This window comes from Carlito syrichta, unplaced genomic scaffold (assembly GCF_000164805.1).
Source record: "Carlito syrichta isolate Samal-C Ts95f unplaced genomic scaffold, Tarsius_syrichta-2.0.1 Scaffold304573, whole genome shotgun sequence".
Lineage (NCBI taxonomy): Eukaryota > Metazoa > Chordata > Mammalia > Primates > Tarsiidae > Carlito > Carlito syrichta.
In genome coordinates, this window is record NW_007248669.1 from 60,806 (window position 1) to 84,205 (window position 23,400).

At 37.7% G+C, this 23,400-nt stretch overlaps 1 protein-coding gene across 2 annotated transcripts in view; it reads right to left on the reverse strand.

Moving 5' to 3' along the window:
• RAI14 (retinoic acid induced 14) overlaps window positions 1-23,400 on the reverse strand; it is a 154,379-nt gene that overhangs the window by 3,185 nt on the left and 127,794 nt on the right. Inside the window, exons 7-18 of one of the 2 annotated variants that reach the window (XM_008060261.2) lie at window positions 22,119-22,183; window positions 18,483-18,540; window positions 17,456-17,526; window positions 15,479-15,585; window positions 14,617-14,795; window positions 14,354-14,382; window positions 13,218-13,304; window positions 12,209-12,295; window positions 8,961-9,015; window positions 5,869-5,987; window positions 3,580-5,115; window positions 1,952-2,101 (exon numbers count right to left, since the gene is read on the reverse strand). In XM_008060261.2, coding sequence (XP_008058452.1) covers window positions 1,952-2,101; window positions 3,580-5,115; window positions 5,869-5,987; window positions 8,961-9,015; window positions 12,209-12,295; window positions 13,218-13,304; window positions 14,354-14,382; window positions 14,617-14,795; window positions 15,479-15,585; window positions 17,456-17,526; window positions 18,483-18,540; window positions 22,119-22,183 — 2,543 coding nt within the window. The remainder of the gene's footprint in view (window positions 1-1,951; window positions 2,102-3,579; window positions 5,116-5,868; window positions 5,988-8,960; window positions 9,016-12,208; window positions 12,296-13,217; window positions 13,305-14,353; window positions 14,383-14,616; window positions 14,796-15,478; window positions 15,586-17,455; window positions 17,527-18,482; window positions 18,541-22,118; window positions 22,184-23,400) is intronic. The other variant, XM_021713481.1, reaches the window with a different exon arrangement.

Consider the following 23,400-nt stretch of genomic DNA (forward strand, 5'->3'; position numbering starts at 1 on the left):
GCCCTCCCTCCCTTCCTTCCTTTCTTCCTTCTTTTCTTCCTTCTTTTCTTGATGCTTTTATTTCTCCTTGTAGAGCTATTACTCCAGTCTGTCTCAGTGACTGTTTCAAGGATTCAACTTGGCTCTGAACTCTTCTCATTCTAAGAGCTTTTTTTCCTACTTCATCACGAAAATTGAGACTGTTATATATGAATTACCTAAAAAATGTACAAAAGTCCACCAGTACCCATTCTTCCTTCCTATCAGTGTCAGAATATGAGATATCCTTCCTGTTAAAGGACAGCCTTTGGCCGCTAATGGTGACGCTCACACTTGTAATCCCAGCAGTTTGGGGAGGTTGAGGTGAGAGGATTTGCTTGAGCCCAGGAGTTCAAGAACAGCCTACGCAACATAGCAAGACCTCATCTCTACAAAAAAGACAACCTTGGAAACCTCAGTCCTTTGAAGTTCATACCATAAGAAGGTACACTTGGTACCTCCCTTTGTGTTCTCTCCTACCTTTCAGCTGCCCCACTCAATTATTTATGACTTTATCTTCTGATCACTGTCTTCCTTTCCATCTCTATTACTGTCATCATTTAGTTGGCTTCCATATCTGTGTGAATGATCCATCTAACACCTGGACTCTTAAGTTCCTCAACCCCAGCTTTAATAATTTGCTCTTCTTCCTTTCAGCCACTCTTCTCATGGTCACAGCTCTGCCTCTAAACCACTTCTAAAATCTCAGTTGAACACATCCACCCTCTGACCACCATCTCCTATCTTTCCAGCAAACCTGCTTTAGGCTTCCTCAGACCCCTGCTGTGATTCTTCAGCCCCACAAGACACCTATTTACTTACTCACTTCTCTAGCAGTCAGCCTATTACAGTCTACATTCTACCTCTCACTCCAATGAAAAGCTTGCAGAAACCCAAATTCATCAGTATAAGTATATACTGAAGAAGTCAAATGTTCTGTTTTTATATGGAAACTAGAGATAGTCCAGGACAGACTAATCCTTGACTTCATGTGGGAAATGTAGTGTTTCCTTCCCCACTAAAACCGTAACAGACATTGCGGTAGGCTAAACAACGGCCTCCAAAGATGTCCACATCCTAATTCCTAGAAACCTATGAATGTTACCTTATATGGCAAACGGGATTATACAGATGTAATTAAGGATTTTGAGATGAAGAGATTACCTAGGTGGGCTTTAAATGTACTTATGGGGGTCCTTATAAGAGGGAGGAAGGAACATCAAAGGCAGAAGAAGGAGTTGGGAAGACAGAACAGAAGTTGAAGTGCTCTGAAGATAGAAGAAGGGGCCATAAGCCAAGGAATGCAGGTGGCCTCTAGAAGCTGGGAAAGACAAGGAAATAAATACTCTCCTAAAGTCTTGAGAAGGAAGCAGCCCTGCCAACACATTGCCTTTAGCCCAGTAAAGCTGATTTCAGCCTTCTGATTTACAGAACCATAAGATTCTGTTTTTTGATTCTGGTGATTTGTTATAACAGTCCCAGGAAACCAATTAAAATATAAAAGCATTATCCTGGGTGAACTAAGGAGAAGGGCCAAGAGCAGCTTCAATTATGTAGAGAGGCGACTACCAGAGATCCTAGCCCCTGATAAGAAAAAGCTCTTGCCACTGCCAGAGATGAGGAGGCTGTTGCAGACCAAGGTGAAGGGGTGAAGTTAGTAGACAGTGAACAAGCAGCATCTTTCTATTGTTCTGCCGATCTTGTTCTTCCCACTAATACATTAACCCATCTCACCGCAGATAATGACTGGGAATTCCACCAGGGGTTCCCTCTTTTACCCCCATGAAAGAAGTCTTCGATCAATGGCTCACTGAAGTACAACATTCCTTTAGGCTGGGAATCTTTTTGTTCATGCCAACTTGTTCTAGCTGAGTTGGTATGTAATCTGCTCACCCTCTACCCCAAACCAGGCAGTGGAAACAAGCCCACTCACAGCCAGCTGGTTCTGGAGCTGCTTGACCTGCTGCTGTAGCACTTCCAGCTGCTGACTCTGTCTTTTGGATGAGCTTGTTGAGTAGGAGAGCTGTGAGAGGCTGTTCAGAGCCTCCTTCAATTTGCTGACTTCCTTTGACATCTCATTTATCTATTGATAAATGAAAACTATATCAATATGCAATAATGTGACTTCAAAAGCAAGATTCCAGATACTTCTAAGCTTTGAACATAGTCATCTCTTTAGCCTCTGGGACTTGAAACCTTGGAAAAATTCCTTTTTTTATTTTTAAGAAAACTCATAAAATTAGATAACAAAACCAAGTGAACAAACAAAGCCCATTACATCCATTATGTTCAGATACAGGCTCCTGAATTACAGATTGTGTTTTGGTGGATAACAAAAGCTGTAATGTTTTCTCTTTTCTATTCTTAAAAGGGGTGCAATTTTAAAAAATCAGAAATAGGATTTCAGGCATTCGTTATTTGAAGACAACTATGTCTTGTCCAAAATTGCTCATGTGGCCAATCAGGAATACTACCTAGGAGTCTGATATCTCTGTACATTTTGCTTTAAAGTGAACATAACCCCAAATCTCACCCACCACCTTCTAATTCCCCACCCCCTACCAGAGTTCTTTTTGAAACACTCATGAGGCCGGGCTCAGTGGCTCAGCCTGTAATCCCGTGCCTTTGGGAGGCTGAGGTGAGTGGATTGCCTGAGCCCGCGGGTTCGAGACCCGCCTGGGCAGCGAGACCTCATCTCTACAATAAATCAAAAAATCAGCCGGGCGTGGTAATGCATGCCTGTAATTCTGGCTACTTGGAAGGCTGAGGCGGAAGGATCGCCAGAGCCCAGCAGGTCGAGGCTGTGGTGGTCAGGAGCGGTCACTGCACTCCAGTCTGGGCGACAGAGTGAGACTCCAACTCAAAAAAAAAAAAGAAACACTCATGAGAAAAGAATAAAGATAAATAGCTCTCTAAGGAATGCCATTCAGAACCTCTGATACAGGGAACTAGGGATACAGAGCAGATTCAGGTATGGAACCATCCTGGACTTCCCCTTAGTTTCCCTTCTTCCTCCAGCTACATTCAGTGCCATCTCTAATTGCTTGATCCCCACATTCCTTCTTCCCACTCCCATATATCTTTGAAAATGGGGCCAGGGAGGGTAGTTTTTGTACTGACTTGGGGGGAAACTTATGGAGCTTAGGGAAGCAGAATTAAGGAGTATTTGAGTTTGCATATGATAGAGGAATCAGTTCTGGAGTCAAAAAGAGGAGTCTAAGACCTCTTTTTGAGAGTTTGAGATGGACTTTTCAGGTTGTGGGTTCACTTCTGGTCTTCAAAGTGGCAGAGCTTCTGTAAAGTGATTTTTAAAGAATAGGCACAACATATATTAAAATCCTTTAGAATAATGGAAGTGGCAGAAGATAGGTATTTTTTAAAAGGGAAATATCCAACAAACTATTCTTAATGTGGCTTTGGGGACAGATATAGTCATGTGCAGAGTCTCTGAGCACTCACAACAGGTAATTGCCAACAAATGCTATAAATGCTTAACATAGTAAAGGATGAAGGGCCTAGGGCATATTGCTAGAATCTCAACAGCAATACAATTTCACCAACCTTTTTATCTTTATCCTCTTCCAGTTTCGAAGAGCTTTCAGAATATCTTTTCATTTCTGTAAGCTCTTCCTGAGCTTGCTGGAATTTTTGCAGAAGTTCTTTCACTTCTTGCTCTTTGGATTTCAACAGGGTCTGAATATTTTCCTTTTCCCTTTTCACTTGTGAGACCTCACTTCTGATCTGGGCAACCTCTAAATGAACCTTCTCTTTCTCTTTTACTGAATCCTTTAATTTTGATGCCAACACACTCACTTCACTCTCTAAGGATGATTGGAGCTTTTCATAGGAAGACCTGGGTACCATAGCATCAGTCATAGCAGCTTTCTCCTCGAGGAGTTGTTTCTCCAGCTTTGCCACTTCCAGTTCCTTGCTTGCAAGGTGCTCTTTAAGACTGTTGATTTTTTCTTCCATCTCTTTTGCAGTAGTCCGCAGCGTGGTTATCACTTGCAAATGTTCTGTGATAGAGACAGAGTTCTCTTTCTGTGCATCTACCAGTTGTTTAAGCTGGGTCAACTCATTCAACACTTTTGAATACTGAGACTTCATTTCGGACAGTGCATCTTCTGCTTTAGCCCTGGACATATTTGTCGTGTGCATCAATTTCTCATGCTCTGCTTTATGGATGTATTCGGTTGTAACATCCTCTAGAGATTTCCTCTTCCTATAATCCTCCAGCTCAGCCTGGGCTTCTTTGTACAGATGCGACAGCTCACTCACCTGTTTATTAAGTTCATCTATCATCCTGTTCATGGCTTCTTTCATGTCCCCAGCTTCATCACTGGCTTCCTGTGCCATCTGACTCTTTAATGTGTCTTTTAATTTCATGATTTCTTCTTGAGCCTCCTGGTATTTCTCAAACAAAAATGCTTTCTCTTTATTCATATTCTCAATAACAGAGCAATATGAGCTTTTCATTTCCTCATACTCTTCCGCAGGTGGCTTAATCACTACACCCTTCTCCCTCTCTAAAAGTTTTTCCTCTAACTCTCTCACTTTCTCTTTATTTCTTTCACTTTCTTCCAATGCATTCTGCAGATCCTGCTTTAGCACATCTATTTCCTCTTCAGTGACCCTCAGCTCACGAAGATGAGAATAACTATCCACGCTCTCAGTCAAGACAAGACCCAGTTTCATCTGCTTCTGCACACTGAGGACTTCTTTCATGGCCTCCTCGTATTTGCTCTGAGTTTCTTTAAGTTTCTGGCTGAGGTCAGAGCCATTCTCTGAAATCTCGGTGTTGTTTAAGCACACCAGTTCTGTCCTTTGGGACTGAAGCTCGGCCTGTAGCTGTTTCCTCTCTGCTTCAGAGCTCTCCAATCTCTTCTGCAAATCTTGTAAAATCTCTTGTAGTTGCTGAATTCTGACATCACTGTCAATAGTGGGTTTACCTAAGGAATGTGTTAAGGCAGATGGAGATGATTTGGAGTCTGGGAGAGAGGTTTCACTAGGTTTGCCCAGGGATGGGGCCAAGTCAGTTTGGGTGGAATGGTATGAGTCAAAGCTTAGATCTGCTTCTGCCTCCTTGGGTGATTTGGCCTAGGGAAAAAAGCAAGAATTAAATGGCACCAAAGGTGTGGTCAGATGTGCAAACAACTGGAACAAGAGGAACTAAATCCAAAGCTTAGGTATGGTATGGGAGAACACACAATCATTCTGCATTGTGCTCATGAACCACAAAAAAAATAATAGTCTGGAAAAAGAGAGTTATTAATGACACAAAGCTTACTCAGCACTATTAGGACAATTTGTGTCACTTTAAAAGCACTAGAATTGTTTTGCCTGCCAAACCTGATTCAAATTTTTCCTTTGTTTCTCATATCATTCTACTTGCCAAGAAGGGCAATGGGCATAGTACAGCTATTTGTTATCAAGTTCTCAAATCTGTTAAATGATCCATTTTAAATGAATGGCTAATATTTAAATATGTATATTTATACACACACACAATATAAAATATAAAATTTTACTGTATATAGAAAACTAAAATAATTATACATTATCATATGTAAGTATATGTATATAATGTGTATTTATATAAAATGTATTTTTATAGTTTATTAAAATATATAATTGCATATTATATATACTACATACATAGTTATTCAATTTACAGAGTTAATGAATAACACTCTTAAGAAATAAATAATTTAAAACTATAAGATGCCTAAAGCTCACATTTATAAAGAAGGGACTGATGTAGATATTTAAGACAAAATACATCTGCCCACTCCTGAAAAATCCAATAGCTTAACTCCACAGAATAGTCAGTGGTAGCATCTATTTACCTACCTGTAATTTATCCTGTAACTCCTTATTATGTAAGGTAAGGGAAGCAACTTTTGCTTGCAATAGGACAAGAAGATCTTGTTGGTCAGCTTCCGAACTTATATCCAATAAGCTATCCGCACCTTGGAAAAGAGAAAGGCAATTTAAAATATTACAAAATTAAACTTTTATTTCTCTAACTTCTAACAAACCACCTTTTAGTTTAATCTAACTTTTTCTTTCTGATCCTGTCTATAAAACCTCTACCAGTTGGACAGATAAACTGCAACATTCAGGTACTGGGGTTTCCTTAATATGGTATTCCTAGCATAATACTAGAAATGTGTATATAAGCTGATTCTGAAAACTGATGTCTTTGGTCATACATTTTCCATTCACTTGATTAAGTGTCATATCTTGGTTGGTTTTGGTTCCTCCTTGTGCCTCCTAAATCCCAGTTCTGTGAATCCTATCCTTTTAAAAACATCTTTGGAATCTGGTTAATTTCTTATCCCTACCACTATTACTCTTGTTCTGAGTTTATCACCTTTCTTGGAAACTGCAAATGGTTTCCTAACAAATCTCTGCTTCTCTCCTCTCCACAGTAAAAATGTAGCCTACACAGCAATGTCAGACTGATTTTCCTAAAACATACTTTGATTGGGTGATTCCTTTGGTTCAAATGCTTTAATTGTTTTCCCTCCAAAAATAACCTCCAAATTTCTTTGTTAGTGCTCTGGCACAGTCTACTTTTTCGAGTTTATGACTCACTAAATTTCATAGATTTCCATTTCCCTCAGATTCATGGCTCCCATCCTATGCCTCCATATTATCAACACACAGCTTATTTCTTTCATTCTTTACCCATAGGACTGCCCTGAGGCATCTCTCTGCCTAGAGAACTCTTGGGCAAGAGTTCCTTCAATACCTCTTTAAGACCCATATCAAACTCTGTCTCCTCCTTCAAGCATTCACTGATCACCCTGCAGAAGAAACAATCTTCTCTTTTTTGAATCCCACAGTAATCACCCCACTTTTTGACATCCTACTGATTACCAAGCTGAAATGGCATCTAAAGTAGTACATCACTGAAATGACACAAGAAACTTCTTCCAGAATGCAATGCAATATACTGCTTCCTTCATACAGAAAGTCTTCCTATGAAAAGTGTTAGCCACACAAAACAGTATGCTTAGTGACATAGCTAGATGAATTTCTGTAGCAAACTCCTTAATTACTGCAGACTGGCAATATTTTCTTACAAACCATACTCTGAATAGCACTGATTAAATTTTTTCCTGCTATGCTTTTTATTTTTGCACAGTCATTTAATGCAGAGATGAAAACTTTAATTTCAGTTTGGAAGGATGCAAAATGACATTTACTCATAGAAATGCTTGCTTCTGATAAGGCACTATTCTGATGTTTACTGCCTAAGTCATAGTCTTCTGAGTCTTCTTGGCATGAAGTCTGATGCGTGTGGAAGGAACCAGGTAATTGGGAGCATGACTGTGATTCTAAGCAATAGAAATTACCTCCAAGATACAATGGCTGATTTTAAAAGTATCCAACATAACACTTGTTCAATTACATTAATATTGATCTCTGCCAGAAATTAGAATGTTTGTTATTTCTAAATTCTGCAAATTAAAGTCTCCAAAAAACACATTAAATACATAATAAACTAAGAAACTGAATACTAGAGCAAAAATGGGTTTTTGAAATAATTTATTCTACATTTAAAATTGATTCTGAAGATACTAGACTACATTCTTAGAGGGTAAATTCTTAGGAGGAACTCTTTTTTTTTTTTGACTTGGAGTCTCACTCTGTCGCCTAGACTGGAGTGCAGTGGCCGCTCCTGGCCACTGCAGCCTCGACCTGCTGGGCTCCGGCGATCCTTCCGCCTCAGTCTTCCGAGTAGCTAGAATTACAGGCATACGCTACCACGCCCGGCTGATTTTTTTATTTGTTGTAGAGATGAGGTCTCACCAAGTTGCCCAGGTGGGTCTCGAACCCACGGGCTCAGGCAATCCACTCACCTTGGCCTCCCAAAGTGCTGGGATTACAGACTGAGCCACCGAGCCAGGCCAGGAGGAACTCTTAAGAGATAACAATGAATGAAACCTTATCTTGGTGAAGATAATAGGTGTATGATTTCATTAGCACTTTGTCTTTCCATGTGTCTACTTAAAATCCATAGTAGAAAAATTAGATTGGGACAGCCATGAAGGTGCACAGTGGGTTCTCCCTTCATGAAATAATGAGTTGCTCAGTTGCAACGAGTGCAGCTGGAAGCCACGACCTCATCTCAAAGTAATGTTTTTAAATGCATAAGATAAAATATACAGGCACAGTAATTTAAGAGCTTGTTTTGTTATTGTTGTTATTGTTGAGTTGCAGTCACACTCTGTCACCCAGGCTGGAGTGCAGTGGCACAATGAAGCCTCACCGTAGTCTTGACCTTCTGGGCTAGGGGCAATCTTTCTGCCTCAGCTTCCCAAGTAGCTGAGACTACTTGGGAAGTATGCCAACACCCAGCTAATATTTTGATTTTTTGTAGAGATGAGATCTCACTGTGTTGCCTAAGCTGGTCTTGCACTTAAGCAATCCCCCTGCCTTGGTCTCGTAAAGTGCTGGGATTACAGGTGTGGACCACTGTACCAAGAATTTATTTTGTAACATCAAATAACAAGATCTAGCATCAGATCTAATAAGTGCCATAAGTTTTAGTAGAGATACTGTAAGTGATATTTCAAGGTATCTGCATTATAATATGGTAATAGGAATTCTCTCAGTGACAAAGTCACTGGTCTGCTAATATCACTGGGTTCATTGCCTATATTCATAATGGAAGAAAATGCTAACATTTAGTTATGAACAAATGAAAATAGAGATGTATATTTTCCCATCCAAATTCAGAGACTCTGTAAAATCCAGGTTAAGGTACCCTGAAGTACAGGGAATGTCTTCCTGTACATTTCTGGCAGTTCTGTGAAGACATGCTGGTTTCGACCTCCCCACACAGAGTGCCTCAGCCTGACCTCGGCTTCCTTTATATGAACATAAAATAAAGTTTGGTCAAAATAACAAAAACAAGTGCTTCCTTATCTTACCTGTAGTACTGTCACTTAGTCTGTCTTTGTTTTCTTGTATAGAACTGATCTCAGCCTATTGAAACAGAAAAATGACTTGAAAGAATGTTTCTAAATGTAACATTGCAGAGAAAAATTAAGCAGATTTTTCTCTTTGAGTTTCTACAGAGTAGAATCAGTATTATCCTATGAGAAAGGCAGCTAGAAAATCTCAAGGAAAGAAAATACTTTGAGAAATAAGTGAATAAAAGTGATAATTATCTACTAAGGTATAATTTCTAAAACATTAGCTCCAGGGGGTATATTCTCAAAATATCTTTCAGAAATCTCATATAATGAGTACAAGAAAATATACTTAATTTATAATAATTTTATGTAATAGCTAATTTACTGGTCTGTGTTCTAAAACTTGAGATGGCAAATACTATTTTCATAATGAAGTCAAAACAAGTTCTATCTGTATTATACATAGATTAAAATAGTTTAAAGCAGATTTTCTTAGCTTTATCATTTTATAAATTATCTGCTATTAATATGTCATTATTAATCTTTCTAAGATAAATGGTAATAAATAAGACCTGTCAGGAAAGATAAGGATACTTTTATAAGAGAATGAAATTCATATAGCCTTGGATTGGCAATTGAGTCCCTAAAGATATTCTCTAATCTTTTGTCCCTGAATATCTGTTCATAAAAATACTGCAAAATTCTTGGAACTTTAAAGTCACACTCTCATTTCAAAACACTATAGTGACTTGCCAGAAATTACTGTTTCATCTAGCTAAGCCGCAGACAATGGTAAGAGATACAATTTTTCAGCAAAGAAACCTTTGTAAAAGCCCAAATGCTAAAACTCAGTGGCTTATTTTTGGAAAGTGTTCATCTTTAAAAAAGCAACCCTTTCATTTTGATAAAAATGTACTTTTTTAAAGTATAATAAGCTTCATCCATTTAAAGTTTACAATTTGAGGATGTATTGATGGATGTCTGCTGATGGAACTATCACTAGAGTCAAGTCCATTATCCCTAAAAGTCTCTTCATGCCTTATCACAACCAGTCCTTGCCTACTCCATTCCAGGTAACTATGACTTTTCTTTTTGCATTTTCTAGGATTCCTATAAGTGGAATGTCATTCGGTATAAGCTTTTTTTGTGGCTGGCTTCTTTCACTCAGCATGACAATTTTTCAGATTCCCCTGTGATGTTACTTATGCTGTAGTTCATTTTTTTTTTATTCATTGTATAGATATATTTCATTACTTTTATCCGCTTACTTATTGATGATCCACTCACATTTTGATTGTTTCCCATGTGGATGTTATAAATAAAGCTGCTATAAACAGCTGTGTATAATAAGATTTAGTGTAGATATGTATTTTCATTTCTCTTGGGTGAGCACCTATGAGTGGATTGCTGGGTCACATAGGGATATGTTTAACTTTGAAAGAAACTTTATTTTCCAAAGTAGCTATACTATTTTACATTCCCACCAACAGGATATGAGAGTCTTGCTTATTCAACATACTAACGTGATACTTTTAGTCATTTTAAACTTTAGCCATTCTAAATCTGTCACTTTTTATCTTGTTTTCTGTTTGTTGGTTACAAAATGACAGTCTTTTATACTCTATTTCTAATCACAAAGCATAATTTGTGATATTATTCTTTGGACTACATTACTTCCTTTGAGCCACGGTCATATTAGAAGATATTAGGATATTAATTATATGAGTGTAACTTCCTTGCCTTGTCTTGTATAGGAATTCATTTTAAGAGTTTAATAAAGTCTAAAGTGAGGGAAATGATAGATTGATAAACTTTTTTTAAGATCAATTTGCATCCAAGTTAAAACATCCTTAGTAATTCTTAGATGAGGGAAAGTAAATACACAATTATACAATTGAAATTTTATTTTAACAATTATAAATTTTATTTCATCCTGAATATAATTTCTTAGTAACTGCTATAAAAACAGATGTTAAATGCAAATATCTTTCCATTTTCTTATAATACTTTCCAACCGCAAATCTACAGAACCAGGTGGAATAAGCACTAATGGATTTTCTAAAATTTCTAAAATAAATGCATATTACTCTTATAGTCAGAAAAGTTTAATCAAATATACAATTACTTGTTAGTAAGACAACAGAAAATAATAAAAGTTTCTACTTCTTTGGCATTATATCAACTCAATTTGGTAGAAGACTATCAGTTATTATTTTTGCCTCTTTAAAATTTTTTTAAATATACTTTTTATTTGAGACAATTTAAGGTTTATAAAAAAGTTGCAATATAGAACCTATCACTCAGTTTCCCCTAATGTTAACAACTTATGTAGCCATGATATATTTGTGAAAATGAAGATATTAACATTGGTAAATTACTATTAACTAAATTATAGACTTTATTCAGATTGCACCTATTTTTCCAATAATGTCCTTTTTCTGTCCCAGGATCCAATCCAGGATACCACATTGTATATAGAGAATTTTCTGAAATATAATTTTTGCCATTTCCTAAACAATACATATTCAGGAAAAAAATGACAGAAGTGACTACCAGTCAGCAACTGGCAACTTCCCCAACTTATTTATTTTTAAATAAATTATTTTTTAAATAGACAAAAAATACATATTTATCATGTACATCATGATGTTTTGAAATATGTACATACAACTATAATGGCTAAATAGAACTAATTAACATATGCATTACCTCACATACTTATCAGTTTCTGTGATGAGAACACTTAAAATATACTCTCTTAGTAATTTTTAAGACTATAATATATCACTATTAAGTATAGTCCCATGTTGTACTTTAGGTCCCTTGAACTTATTCCTTTTATCTAACAGAAATATTATGTCCTTTGACCAACACTTCTCCAACCACCCCCTTGCTCCCCTAACCACCAGTCTACTCTGCTTCTATAAGTTCAACAATTTTAGATTTCATACATAAATGAACTGTCTCTTTCTTTTAAATGAAAAAAATTAATTACTGGTTAGTAAATATAATTTATTCATCCTATTCTTTTTCAAAAAATATAATTATTATGAATACATACTAGTTGTACATATTTATGGGGCACCCTATTTTTGTTTTGTGGGGTCCATGCCAGGAAAAAAAATCGGTGTCCTTCAGGGTGAAAAGTTTGTAAATCAATGATTCAGAAGTATATTATATTTTGGCCAGTATTATATAACTTAAAGTAAGTGTATCATGCATCTCAAAATACAGTAACAAAATTGAACACAAAATGGAAATACCTTAAAGGGTGGTTCAGCAAAAAATACTGATTCCTTTCCCGAAAGTGGGGTTGAAGTTATTGATCTTGGAGAAGACACATCACTCAACTAAAAAAACAAAATGAAAACCACCAATATAGAATGTATCTTCAAAGTCTTTTCCTCTTCAATGCCAAACAATCAACCTGTTTAACTGATGTAATTATATCTAACAGTAAGTATCTTTAGCTTCAATTAATTCAAGGGTAACATAGTTTCAGAGCAAGTCAGCTACTTCAAATACTTTTTGAAAATTTGCAGAGTATAACTAAGTAACTTTGCTCCTATATTCATTAGAACCAATTTTTTTAATTGATAAAACTTCTATTACAGGTTAAGAATATTAACAAACATAGTAACATCTATTTAAAGTTACTTATCACATAAGATATTTCTCTCTACTACTTAAATATGGACTCTATGGCCTGTAAATTTTTAAATAACAAATCCCAGTCTGTTTTTATTTGCCAGTTCATAGACTTCTGAGATTCCTCTGATATGCAGTAGTCACTATATGCTCAGATATGAAAACTGCTTTTATTATTAGCCAACCTTAAATATAATTAGAAAGGGAAATATATTTTAGCAATGTTTTAAGAAACCAAATGAAATTCATTTTCAACTAAATGCCTCACTAGCTACTAATTCTCCCATTCCCTACCAGAGCTTTTAATATAAGGAACTAAAAATAAACTAAACTTATTATCTTAAGGAAAAAGTTTCTGTGATATTTTGAGAAATTTCCTTTAAGCTTTAAAAAAAAAAATACTGTTCAATCTACAGTTTTAAAATAGATAAGAATCAACATTATTTCCATAGTAATAATCAAAATCCTTCTTACCACAATCTGTCATTTAAAACCGACAAGGAAAATTTTAGATGTGCACTTAAGGGTCATCCTAAAACATTTACTTTTGACCTAAACTCGAAATGACAAAATTAAGGCTTTGTTGTTATATGTTGTTGATTGTTGGTTCGCTTTTGTTTTTACCTGAGTAGGACTGATAGGAGGTGGTGGAGCTTTGCGTTTTTTTGGAGTTCCACTTCTTTCTGAGCTTATTTTAGAGACTTGATCATGCTGAAAGTTATCACAGTCCAAAGAATGGAGGTGGGTTAGTTAGGTTAGTAAAGTATGAGCAAGTAGCTTCATCAAACAAATGAGAAAAACCTCAAAAGTTCATGCATTTCTTACTTTATCAAAATCTGAAATCTGTTACCAATATAAAAATAAATAATATGCATGCGCCAAGTTTTCTTCTAATAGCCCATGCCTTAATAGCAAGAAAACAAAAACACATAAGACAAAATCAGATTAAGTTGGTAGGAGAAATGGAAAAGTAGAGGTTGAGGAGTTGTCTACCACAATTTAAAACTTGGAGAACATTCATAGTAAGCTTTCTGTCTTAATGAAAAGTAGCGGTATTTTCCACACCTCTGCATTACTTCCATTCCTTTTAAAAAATAATGTAAATAAGAGGAAAATAGGGGAACCTCATATCTGAAGTTTACTAATGAATAAGTAATATAGCATATCATAAATTCAGTATTAAGTATTTGCCTTTTATGATTTCTTCAAGACCCTGATGTATGCATAAACAAATATAACAAACATACATCTCTTCATCCAAAACAGATAGTGATTTCGTTTTTAGAAAAAAACTTCTCAGTTTCTACTTTGTATAACAATAGATGACATTTTAGAAAAACCTCAATTAAAAGAAAAAGCTAAATTATCTTATTGTCATTAAATATCTAACATTTTCATGGCTGTAGGTTTGTAGTTCATGGAATATTACAAGTATTTAAAATGTTGTTATTCAGTCTCAGAGTTTAAGCCACATCAAACATTTTCACACTAATAGGAAGTATTAGTACATTTCAGAAAAAGAGGAATATATAGGTAGCAAGTTTAAAGTTCCATGCTTCTGAAACAAAGTGAATTATTATGAAAACATTTACCTCCTTATAACAATAAATCATGTATTATAAAGATATTTCAGTCCTTCAATATTTTTTGTAGAGTCTTTATCACTTTACTAGTAGACCACAGAGTGGCTTAATCTGAACATTTTCAAATTCCAACAAACAAAAATTTAAAAAATAAACCCCCCCAAAAAAGATAAATACCTGCTTTGGTTTTGTTGGGGTCTTTAAATCTATAGAGGAAAAAGTGAAACAAAGAACTATAAGAATGATAATGAACCATATCCACTTTGCATTGGGGGATATACACACACACACAAACACACACAATATTTAACACTTCATTGTTCTTCAAGAATATGTTTAAAAGAATAATAAAATATATCATATTCCACACATTCTTTTATTCTTTGGGGAAAATGGAGTGGATAAATTTAAAACAACATTGGCTATTTTCTTTCACATACCAGCATCCTGAGAGATTTTTGATAATAGAAGGCTTTGAATTCCTGCATTTTCTGAGAGTTTGGAATAATGTAAGGCATTGTGTCCAAGAGAATCTACAAGATTTAGGTCTGCACCCTTTTTAATTAAGGCTTCCACGATGTTAGAGCTGCCAATCTCACAAGCCAGCATGAGAGCAGTTCTAAAAAAAAAAAAACAAAAAAAAAGGTTGGGGGTGAGACACAAAATTCAGTACTAACAAAAAATGAAAATTTTTTTCTTGGGAAATCATTTGTCTTGAAAACATGGAAAGGAAGATTAAATGCAGTTAAACCTTTATTACACTTAATCTTCTGGGGAATTTGAAGTGGAATGCTGTCGAGATGAAATTAGGTGGTTTTTTTTTTTTTAACAACTTCAGATTAAATCAAAACATTACACCATATTTAGTCAAACAACATAGACATAATCTTTTGTACTATTTGGCATATATATGAAGGAATTTAATATGATTGGCACAAATCTTATCCATCTCTCACCTCAAGCATTTAAAAGAACAAATACATTGCTAGGCCTGTTTTTCAAAAGCAACCAATATGTTTACTATTATTTTGCATGAAAAGTCACAGGAAATGACTTAGCTACCTTAGCATTTAATAGTCTCATCATAGACTTAGTCAGCAGTGATGCCCACAGAAGTCTGGGAAAATTTGTTTCTAAGTCAACAAAGATTTTTAGTTATCAAAAAGGTAGACAATTAAAAAGGTAAGAAGTCAAAAACCACTTTATAACAAATGATCCAAAATATGGCTGTGATATTTTTGAAAGCCTCTCAGAATGTGGGTATCCCTGATGTTGCATGATTTCTGCCTAATTCTGCAGTACCTTCCACTTTTGTCCCTAGAATTGACATCTGCTCCATGATCCAGGAGAAAGTGACAGACCTCACTGTGGCCATTCTGCACCGCAAGAAGCAGTGGTATGTTCCCATCCTAGGAGATAAACTCAGATTTAGATTTTAACTCACACACCAAATGCCAGAATTGCAAGAGCTGACCCTCAGTCTTTCCACATTTTTTTGTACTGCTGGTCAACGCTGATCCATCATGACATTCTGTGCCCCTGTACGGCCACCTCTGCAGGTTGGCACAACTCTTCTTTATGGGATGTCATTGACTGCTAGCTTTTTCCTAGAAACCTCAGCCTCTTGGGCTTCTTGCTCCTTTGGCTATTACTGTTTGGATAATAATATGAGAGAGAGTAATAATATGAGAGAGAGTAGAACACAAAGTGTGCAAAGGCTCAAAGCAAGTAGACCATGTGTATTGAGGGATGGTATTAGAGACAGGGAAAACGTGTTTCCATGTGGCAGCAGGAAGTCCCACTGCCCTGTAAGCAGCTTCTTCCCACGGAACTAAGTAAATCCTGCCATTCCATTCCTCTCTTCCTGGAAAGCATACTCTCTCTAGTAATTTTATTAGGTATCAAAACATAACATAATTGTCTTTTTGTGTATTACGAACACATTGACTAGATAAAGAGAGGGACAGCATTGTTTAATATGTCATGACGATTGGCAATCCCCTTGGAAAAAAAGAAAATTAGATCTCCAACTCGTATACAAACTATATAAGGGCAATTAAGAATGCAAACATTATAATATAAAACAAAATAAGAAATACTAGAAGAATATGAGTATTTTCCATAATCTTAGGCCTGACATAAATAGCACAAGCCATAAGAAAACTGTTATTTTGCTTTTTTCTGGAATATACACCACAAATTGGTTGACAGAAAGTTTTAAAATAGAAGCATTCAAATAGACAAAGGGAAAAGATACCTTACCATATATTCAGCAATTTCTAAATGAGGATTTAAAAAAATACAATTGCGACCGGGCTCGGTGGCTCAGCCTGTAATCCCGCGCTTTGGGAGGCCGAGGTGAGTGAATTGCCTGAGCCCACGGGTTCGAGACCCGCCTGGGCAATTTGGCAAGACCTCATCTCTACAATAAATCAAAAATTAGCCGGGCATGGTAGTGCTCGCCTGTAGTTCCAGCTACTTGGAAGGCTGAGGCGGGAGGATCACCGGAGCCCAGCAGGTCGAGGCTGCAGTGGCGGGGAGCGGCCACTGCACTCCAGTCTGGGTGACAGAGTGAGACTCCAACGCAAAAAAAAAAAAAATACAATTGCTTCTTAAAGATTAAGTCTTGTCTGAATTTCAGACTGATGTTTAGGCTTTAACTCTATGAAGTTATAATACTTTCTGTTTATGAAGTACTGCGATTCAGGGAGTATGAATTTGTTTACAGACTCTATCCAGTCAATTCACAGCATCTCCATTGGGTATAGGTACATGCATGTCAATTCTCATGATGCAACATGAAATTTAACCCTGTAACTATGTGCTATAGGCATATTAAGTTTATCCTCAAAATAGGTCAGTGAGGTTAAAATGGGCTAAGCAGCAATCTTCAAAGATGGGAAATTCTAACCAGAAAGTCTCCAAGGTGATACACAGGGTGTAGAAAGAAAATATTAAAATTGCTATTTAGACTTAACTTTTATTTTTAAAAATCAAGAAATTAAACTTTATTTATATTTAGGTTGATGGCGGAACAACCATATATCCTTACAAACAAATATACATATATAGGAAGAGCATGCTGAAATGTTTTATTAATACTTTAGGACGAATGAGGGATAACGTATAAATCCACTTTGCAAAAGAGGATTTAGGTTGGAAAGCACCAGCATTTTGCCAACTATTTAGGTGTCTCCAGTCTTAGTAACCCTAGAGGTATCCCACTGTGCTCTAGAAACCAGTGTCTGTCTCTCTCTTTAGTGACCACCTGGTACTTACCAAATCCTTGAGGTTTATGGGGCTCTTGTGCTCACAGAGAACCTGCACAGCCTGAAGGCAGCCCTGTGCCGCTAAGGGAAGGAAAACACAAACACCACAGTTAATCACTAAGAACTCTCACAACCTGGGACTTCCAACACTTCTAGGAAGGAGAAGTTCAAGTTCTACACAGTCTGCTTATCTTACTCCAGTTGCACTGAAGAGAAATGGAATTAGGAAGGTGAAGTATAAGGTGCTTTTAATTACTGCTTAACTTCAGTTATGCAGGCATAAACCCAGTGACTATCACTTGCCTTTAGGCACACATCTGGTCCAGTTTTTCATGGGACTTAGCTTTTCCACAGCTCACAATAGAAGAAATCTGTCAATCTAATCACCCAAAGTTCAGTGTCAATGTTTGTCATTTGAAGCTGTGTGACATTACTAAAATAAAATGTTGCGGAGCAGGGTGGCTCATGCCTATAATCCCAACACTTTGGAAGAAAGAGGCAGAAGAATCACTTGAGCCCAGGAGCTCGAGACAAGCTTGGCAAAACAGCTAAATCTCGTCTCTTAAAAAAAAAAGCTGAGCATGGTGGCATACACCTGTAGTCCCAGCTAGGCAGGAGGCTGAGACAGAAGGATCACATGAGCCCAGAATGTTGAAGCTTCGGTGAGCCATGATCATGCCACTGCACTCCAGGGTGACAGAGGAAGACTGACAAAACAAAACAAAACAAAACAAAACAAAATGTTGATAAATAAAATTGATTGATGTTCATAATGTTTAAAAAGAAATCTTAAACTAGTTAAAATACATTAATCATGATCATTGTCTCTGGGCAGCAGGCAATTAATGAATTCTAGGTACACTCCTTGGCACAACTTTACATGTTTTACAAACTGAGTAAAACAAGAATGTCTAGAAATGATGACAGAAGACACCATTAGGAATAGTATGGTAAGGTTAATGGTTTGAATAAAGAAAATCAAAAGATAGTGTTTCTCGTGGCAGAAGAAGACCAAAAAAAAAAAGGATGAGAGTTACCTGCATAATGTAAAGCTGTCTTCCCAGAGCTATCAATATTTTCAGCTGGGCATTTAGACTATAAGACAAAAATAAATACACACATAATAAAATATCCCACACCAATTCTATTCAGTTCATCTTTTCCTGCTGTGTATGATGTGACATATTAGGAAGACTATACATTTAAATTGGTCTAAATTGCTGTGCTCTGGGACCCACAATCTCTTATGGGGAGGGAGATTTACCTCTTACAGGACAGGCAAACTACCTGCTTTGCTGCCTGGCCTGTCTGATCCTCCCCCTTACATCAGCACTCCAGGATCCCACTAGCTAACAAACATGCTCTAAGACCTCTCATCTTGATCCCAGATTTTCCCCCATCTCTTGTCCTATTTTTGTCCCCCTTCAAAAAACCAGCTTTCTCTTAAGAATCACAGGCCATACTTCCTTGCCACCATTCACCCTTGAACTCACCGGAGTTGGATGTCTGCCCTCAAGACGCTAAAGAGATGGCCTTGGTAAAGGTCGCCAGCAACCTTCATGTTTCCAGTGGCAATGAACAGTTTGTTCTCACCTTACCAGCCTCTTAGTTGCAACTGACTCTCCCTTGTCCAGAATTCATCCTCTCAGTTCCTAGAGCCCTGTCCGTTCCAGTTTTCCTTCCACTGCTATGGCCACCCTCTTCCTCTAAGTTCTCTTCCTTAGTGAGCTCATCCACAGCTTGGAACACTATCTAGAAGTCTAGAAGCTAGTGACTCCCAAATGTAGATCTTAACAGTTGCAACAATAATAAGCATTATGTAAGTTTTAGCTACCTTGTGTGCCAGGTACTGTTCAAAGAATTGTGTTAAAGCTCCTAACAACCCTAGTTAGACACTATTATTAGCACATTTTCAGATGAGAAAACTGAGACACAAAGAAGTTGATAATTTGCCCAGGTAGCAGTAAATGGCTGAGCTGGGATTTAAACCCAGACAGACTGGGTTAGCACCTGTGTTCCTATTCATATATGACAGCTGTCATCTCCAGGCACTAAGCTGATAACCCACTGCCTACCTCACATCTTTGCTCTGATGTCTTATAAGCACCTCAAACACAGCCCAGCCAAAACCTCTGGCATCCCTTCACCCTTACCCAGGTTGCTCCTCCCAGACTCTTGACCATTTCAGTCAACAGCAGCATCATCCATCTAGTCAACGAGCCACAAAACTGTGAGCTATCTTTGGTTTATTTTCCTCCCTCTCCCACATCTAATCTACCATGTCCTGTCAATTCTTTCTCCAAAAGATGCCTCCAATCTACCCTCTCATCTTTCTCATTACCAGCATCCTAGTCTAAGTCAGCACCTTCCCAACTAGACAGCCAAGGTAGCCTCATGGTGGGTCTGCCCAGTTCTGCTTTTTTTCCTCTCCTTTTAATCAATTCTCTATACAACTAGAATGATCTTTTTTACAACTGTAAATGTCACTGTCCACTTAAAAGTTTCATGCTATATTTGGGATGAACTGTTATGACATACACGGCCTTGCATTTTGTGCCATTTTTCCTCCACATTGGCTTTGCCTCAGGTCCTCACCAGGACTTTTCCTACCTCAGGCCCTTTGCACTTGCTGTTCCACTGGCTTAGACTGCCTTCCCCTTGGCTCTTTGCATCATTGGGAGTCTCAGCTTAAATACCACCTCCTCCATGAGGTCTTCCCTGAACCTCTACCTCTTATAGTAACCTGTTAGATTCCTTCTTAATGCTGTGCCATGTGTAATGTTTATGTGTGTACTTGTTTGCCAGACTGTGAGCTTCACCAGTATAGAGGCTGATCTGTGGGTCAGAATATACTCAATGCTTGATATAGTGCATGTTGCCCAGGAAACAACCTGGTATAAGAAAGGGTGGGAAGTGATCAGGGGAGGGAGAGAGCTCATTGAATCCAAAGACTCTCATGAGACTGTCTTTGTGCTCATTGCCTTGAAGAGGAAGAAGTTTAAATTAGAGGTCACTGAAGCCGGAATATGTCTCCACCAGATACAGAGTAAGAGCAAAGGCCTAGGGAGCCCAGAGAGATGAGCAGATGCAGAGGTTAAGGATTGAAGGGAAGCAGGAAATAATGAAGTTATATCACAGAGAACCTGGGTTGCTGAGACAAGAGGTAAAGAACTGACTAAAGAGTAGAGAGGTGGAGGACTCCAGGAAAGCAACCTCTAGGACATGAGAAGCAGAGGTTTTAACAACTATCCAGAAAGAAGAACAATTTGGATAGTCTGGAAGGTAGAGGAGGTAAGAAAAGGCTACCTTAGCGTGAAATGTCTGCCCTTCAATGGTAAAAAGAATGGAGATCAAGTTATGACTTCCCATGCTTTGGCCTAATTTTAGAACAGCACAAGGAACTGTTTAAAGGCTTCAAAGGTTGCAGAGAAAAACCAATCCATTTGCATAACCAGATATAAAATTACATTCGAGGCTAGAATATCTGGTTCTTGCCCACAAGGATATCCAGCTTGTCAGGTTAATTCTTCCTTAAAATCAGAGCCAGATGCAAAATCTGGATAGCCACTCCAGGATGGAAATGGAGATTTAAAACATAAATAAATTTTTAAAAAGAGAGAGAGAGACAGGGCCAATGGTATAGAGGAGGGGCAAGTCGATGATTTTCATGTATCCACAGTGCCTCGTCCCAGAGGAGGCAGGTAAGAAAAGTTCTATTTTAGTTGTCTTCAAGGAGAAGACTTATAACGCAACATCACAGACATTGATCTATTTTTCTTAATGTTGCTTCAAAGACCTGTTAAGGTTAAGCATTCCTGGAATTGGCAGTAGCTTGCATCATGTAATGCAAGACAAGAAGCTGTGTGATCAACAGAGCAGGACAAGTTGAAGAATGTGACCACATCTCTGCATTAGAATTTCAAAGCCAAATTAAAGCAAGATGCTGAGTCCCAAAACAGTACTTGTGAAGGCTGAGACAACAGCTCCACAGAACAGACGGTATTCCAAACACGTATTTTATTGCTCTGTGATGTTCTTGAAAATAGCCAGCTTGCATTCTGACTGGCAACAGCAGATGATACTGTATGGACTGCTATTGGGAGTTCATTAAATATACATCTTTAAAGATTTATGGAAGTCATCATCTTAGGGGATCATTATAAACTTCCTGGCGAGGTTATCAAACCAGGGAATTGACTTAAAATTATAAAGAAGAATAAAACCAAGAACTAAAAGCTCACCAAGTGACATACAAGGGGAAAAAATGGTTGAAATTTTGCTTCTCAAGAAGAGCTGCATTCTACTAATGATTTAAAGAGATATTGGAGATCCTTCTTTGGAAACAGATGTTTAACAAACTGACTACTTAGAGGGTTTTAAGTCCTTCAGAGAAGAAAACGAAGATCCAAATAAGGGGAGAGAAAAAAGGTTGGATCCAAGAAAGACACTCCAAATTTTGATGAGGATCCTCTACTCTGCCAGTGGAGTTGCTATGGAAACAACCTTCCCCTTGGCTATCATTTCAATAGTGAAGCTATTGAAACACAAGTTCTAGGACAGTACTTAAAGGAGTATGTATGTGGGAGGAGGGGTGTATTTGTTCTTTCACACATAAGGTTACTTTTAAATTGTACAAATGACATATTTATAATTTTAAGTTGTCACCACTTTACCTGAAGGAGCTTCTTGATGCATTCATGGTGGCTGTTCTTGGCTGCGAGGTGTAAAGCACTGTGTCCTAAATGGATTTTTAAAATTGGGGGAAAAAAGGCCACACTTTTAAAATCTCTTTCTTATCTCTATACCAAAGACAACTATGAGGAAATAAGTTGTTCTCCAATAAAGATGGATTGTGACTCTTGAGAATAAGGCTGTGCTTTCTTTAGTGTGACAAAAGCAGGAAGAGCACAGAGAATCCCACCCACTGGGTAACATTCACAGGCACCAACTGCCGTTCTGAGGTGCAGTGAAGTTCTAGGTAGAAGCTTGTGGTGAACTCCTGATATGCAGCTCAGAAGTTCTGCTTTCCACTGTCACACGTTTATGCCAAATGTCCTGTGGCCACAACAGTATGCCAGGCTATGAGGACCACAGGCTGAGGACCCCCAGTAAAGGCAGCCCACAAGCTTGCACATCAAAGGCCCACACACTCCCTTCAGTTCCTACTCTTGATGTCTCATTTCCTCTCCTATAAATGCACTCCAGCTCTGAAGGGAAATTATCTGGAGTTTTCAGATTTCCAAAGTTCTTACATAGAAAAAGAGAAAACAACAACATTAAGTTCCCTTAAAGTCGCATTTTATTAAGTTCCCTTCATGACTTCAACATGAGACTTTCTGATGTCTCTGTGGTCAGACAACTTTACGAAATCCTAATGTTCTACCTGCCTCCTCTACTGCCAAATGGGTCTACAAAATTTCTATCGAAGAGGTGCTTACAGGCAGCCTAAGGGCTCTCACCCTAGGCCCTCTGCTATTCTACATTCAGCCTGGATTCTCTTCCCCTCGAATGCTGCCTTCTGAATGAGGCCTTTCCTGACCTTCTTGTTTAAAACACCAGTTCCTCCCCAACCCTTTATATTCCCATTCCCTGCATCTAGTATTTCCTATCACTCCTTTTCAACTCTCTCTCTGTACAAACACACACACACACACACACAGACACACACACAGTTGTTTTTCCCTTCACTAGAAGATAAACTTGGTGAGAACAGGCACTTCTGTCTATCTATTCCCTGTTGTGTCCCTAGTGCCTACAACACTGCTGGTGTACAGTATGGTCTCAATGCATTCTGTCCATTTGAATTAGAGAGCATGCTAATTTCAAACATCTGGACTGGCAGGCTTGGAGAGAAGCAACCAAAGTTCTCACTGCAAGCCAACCCAAGACACCTAGTAAACTATTTTTTTTTTTTTTGAGTTGGAGTCTCACTCTGTCGCCCAGACTGGAGTGCAG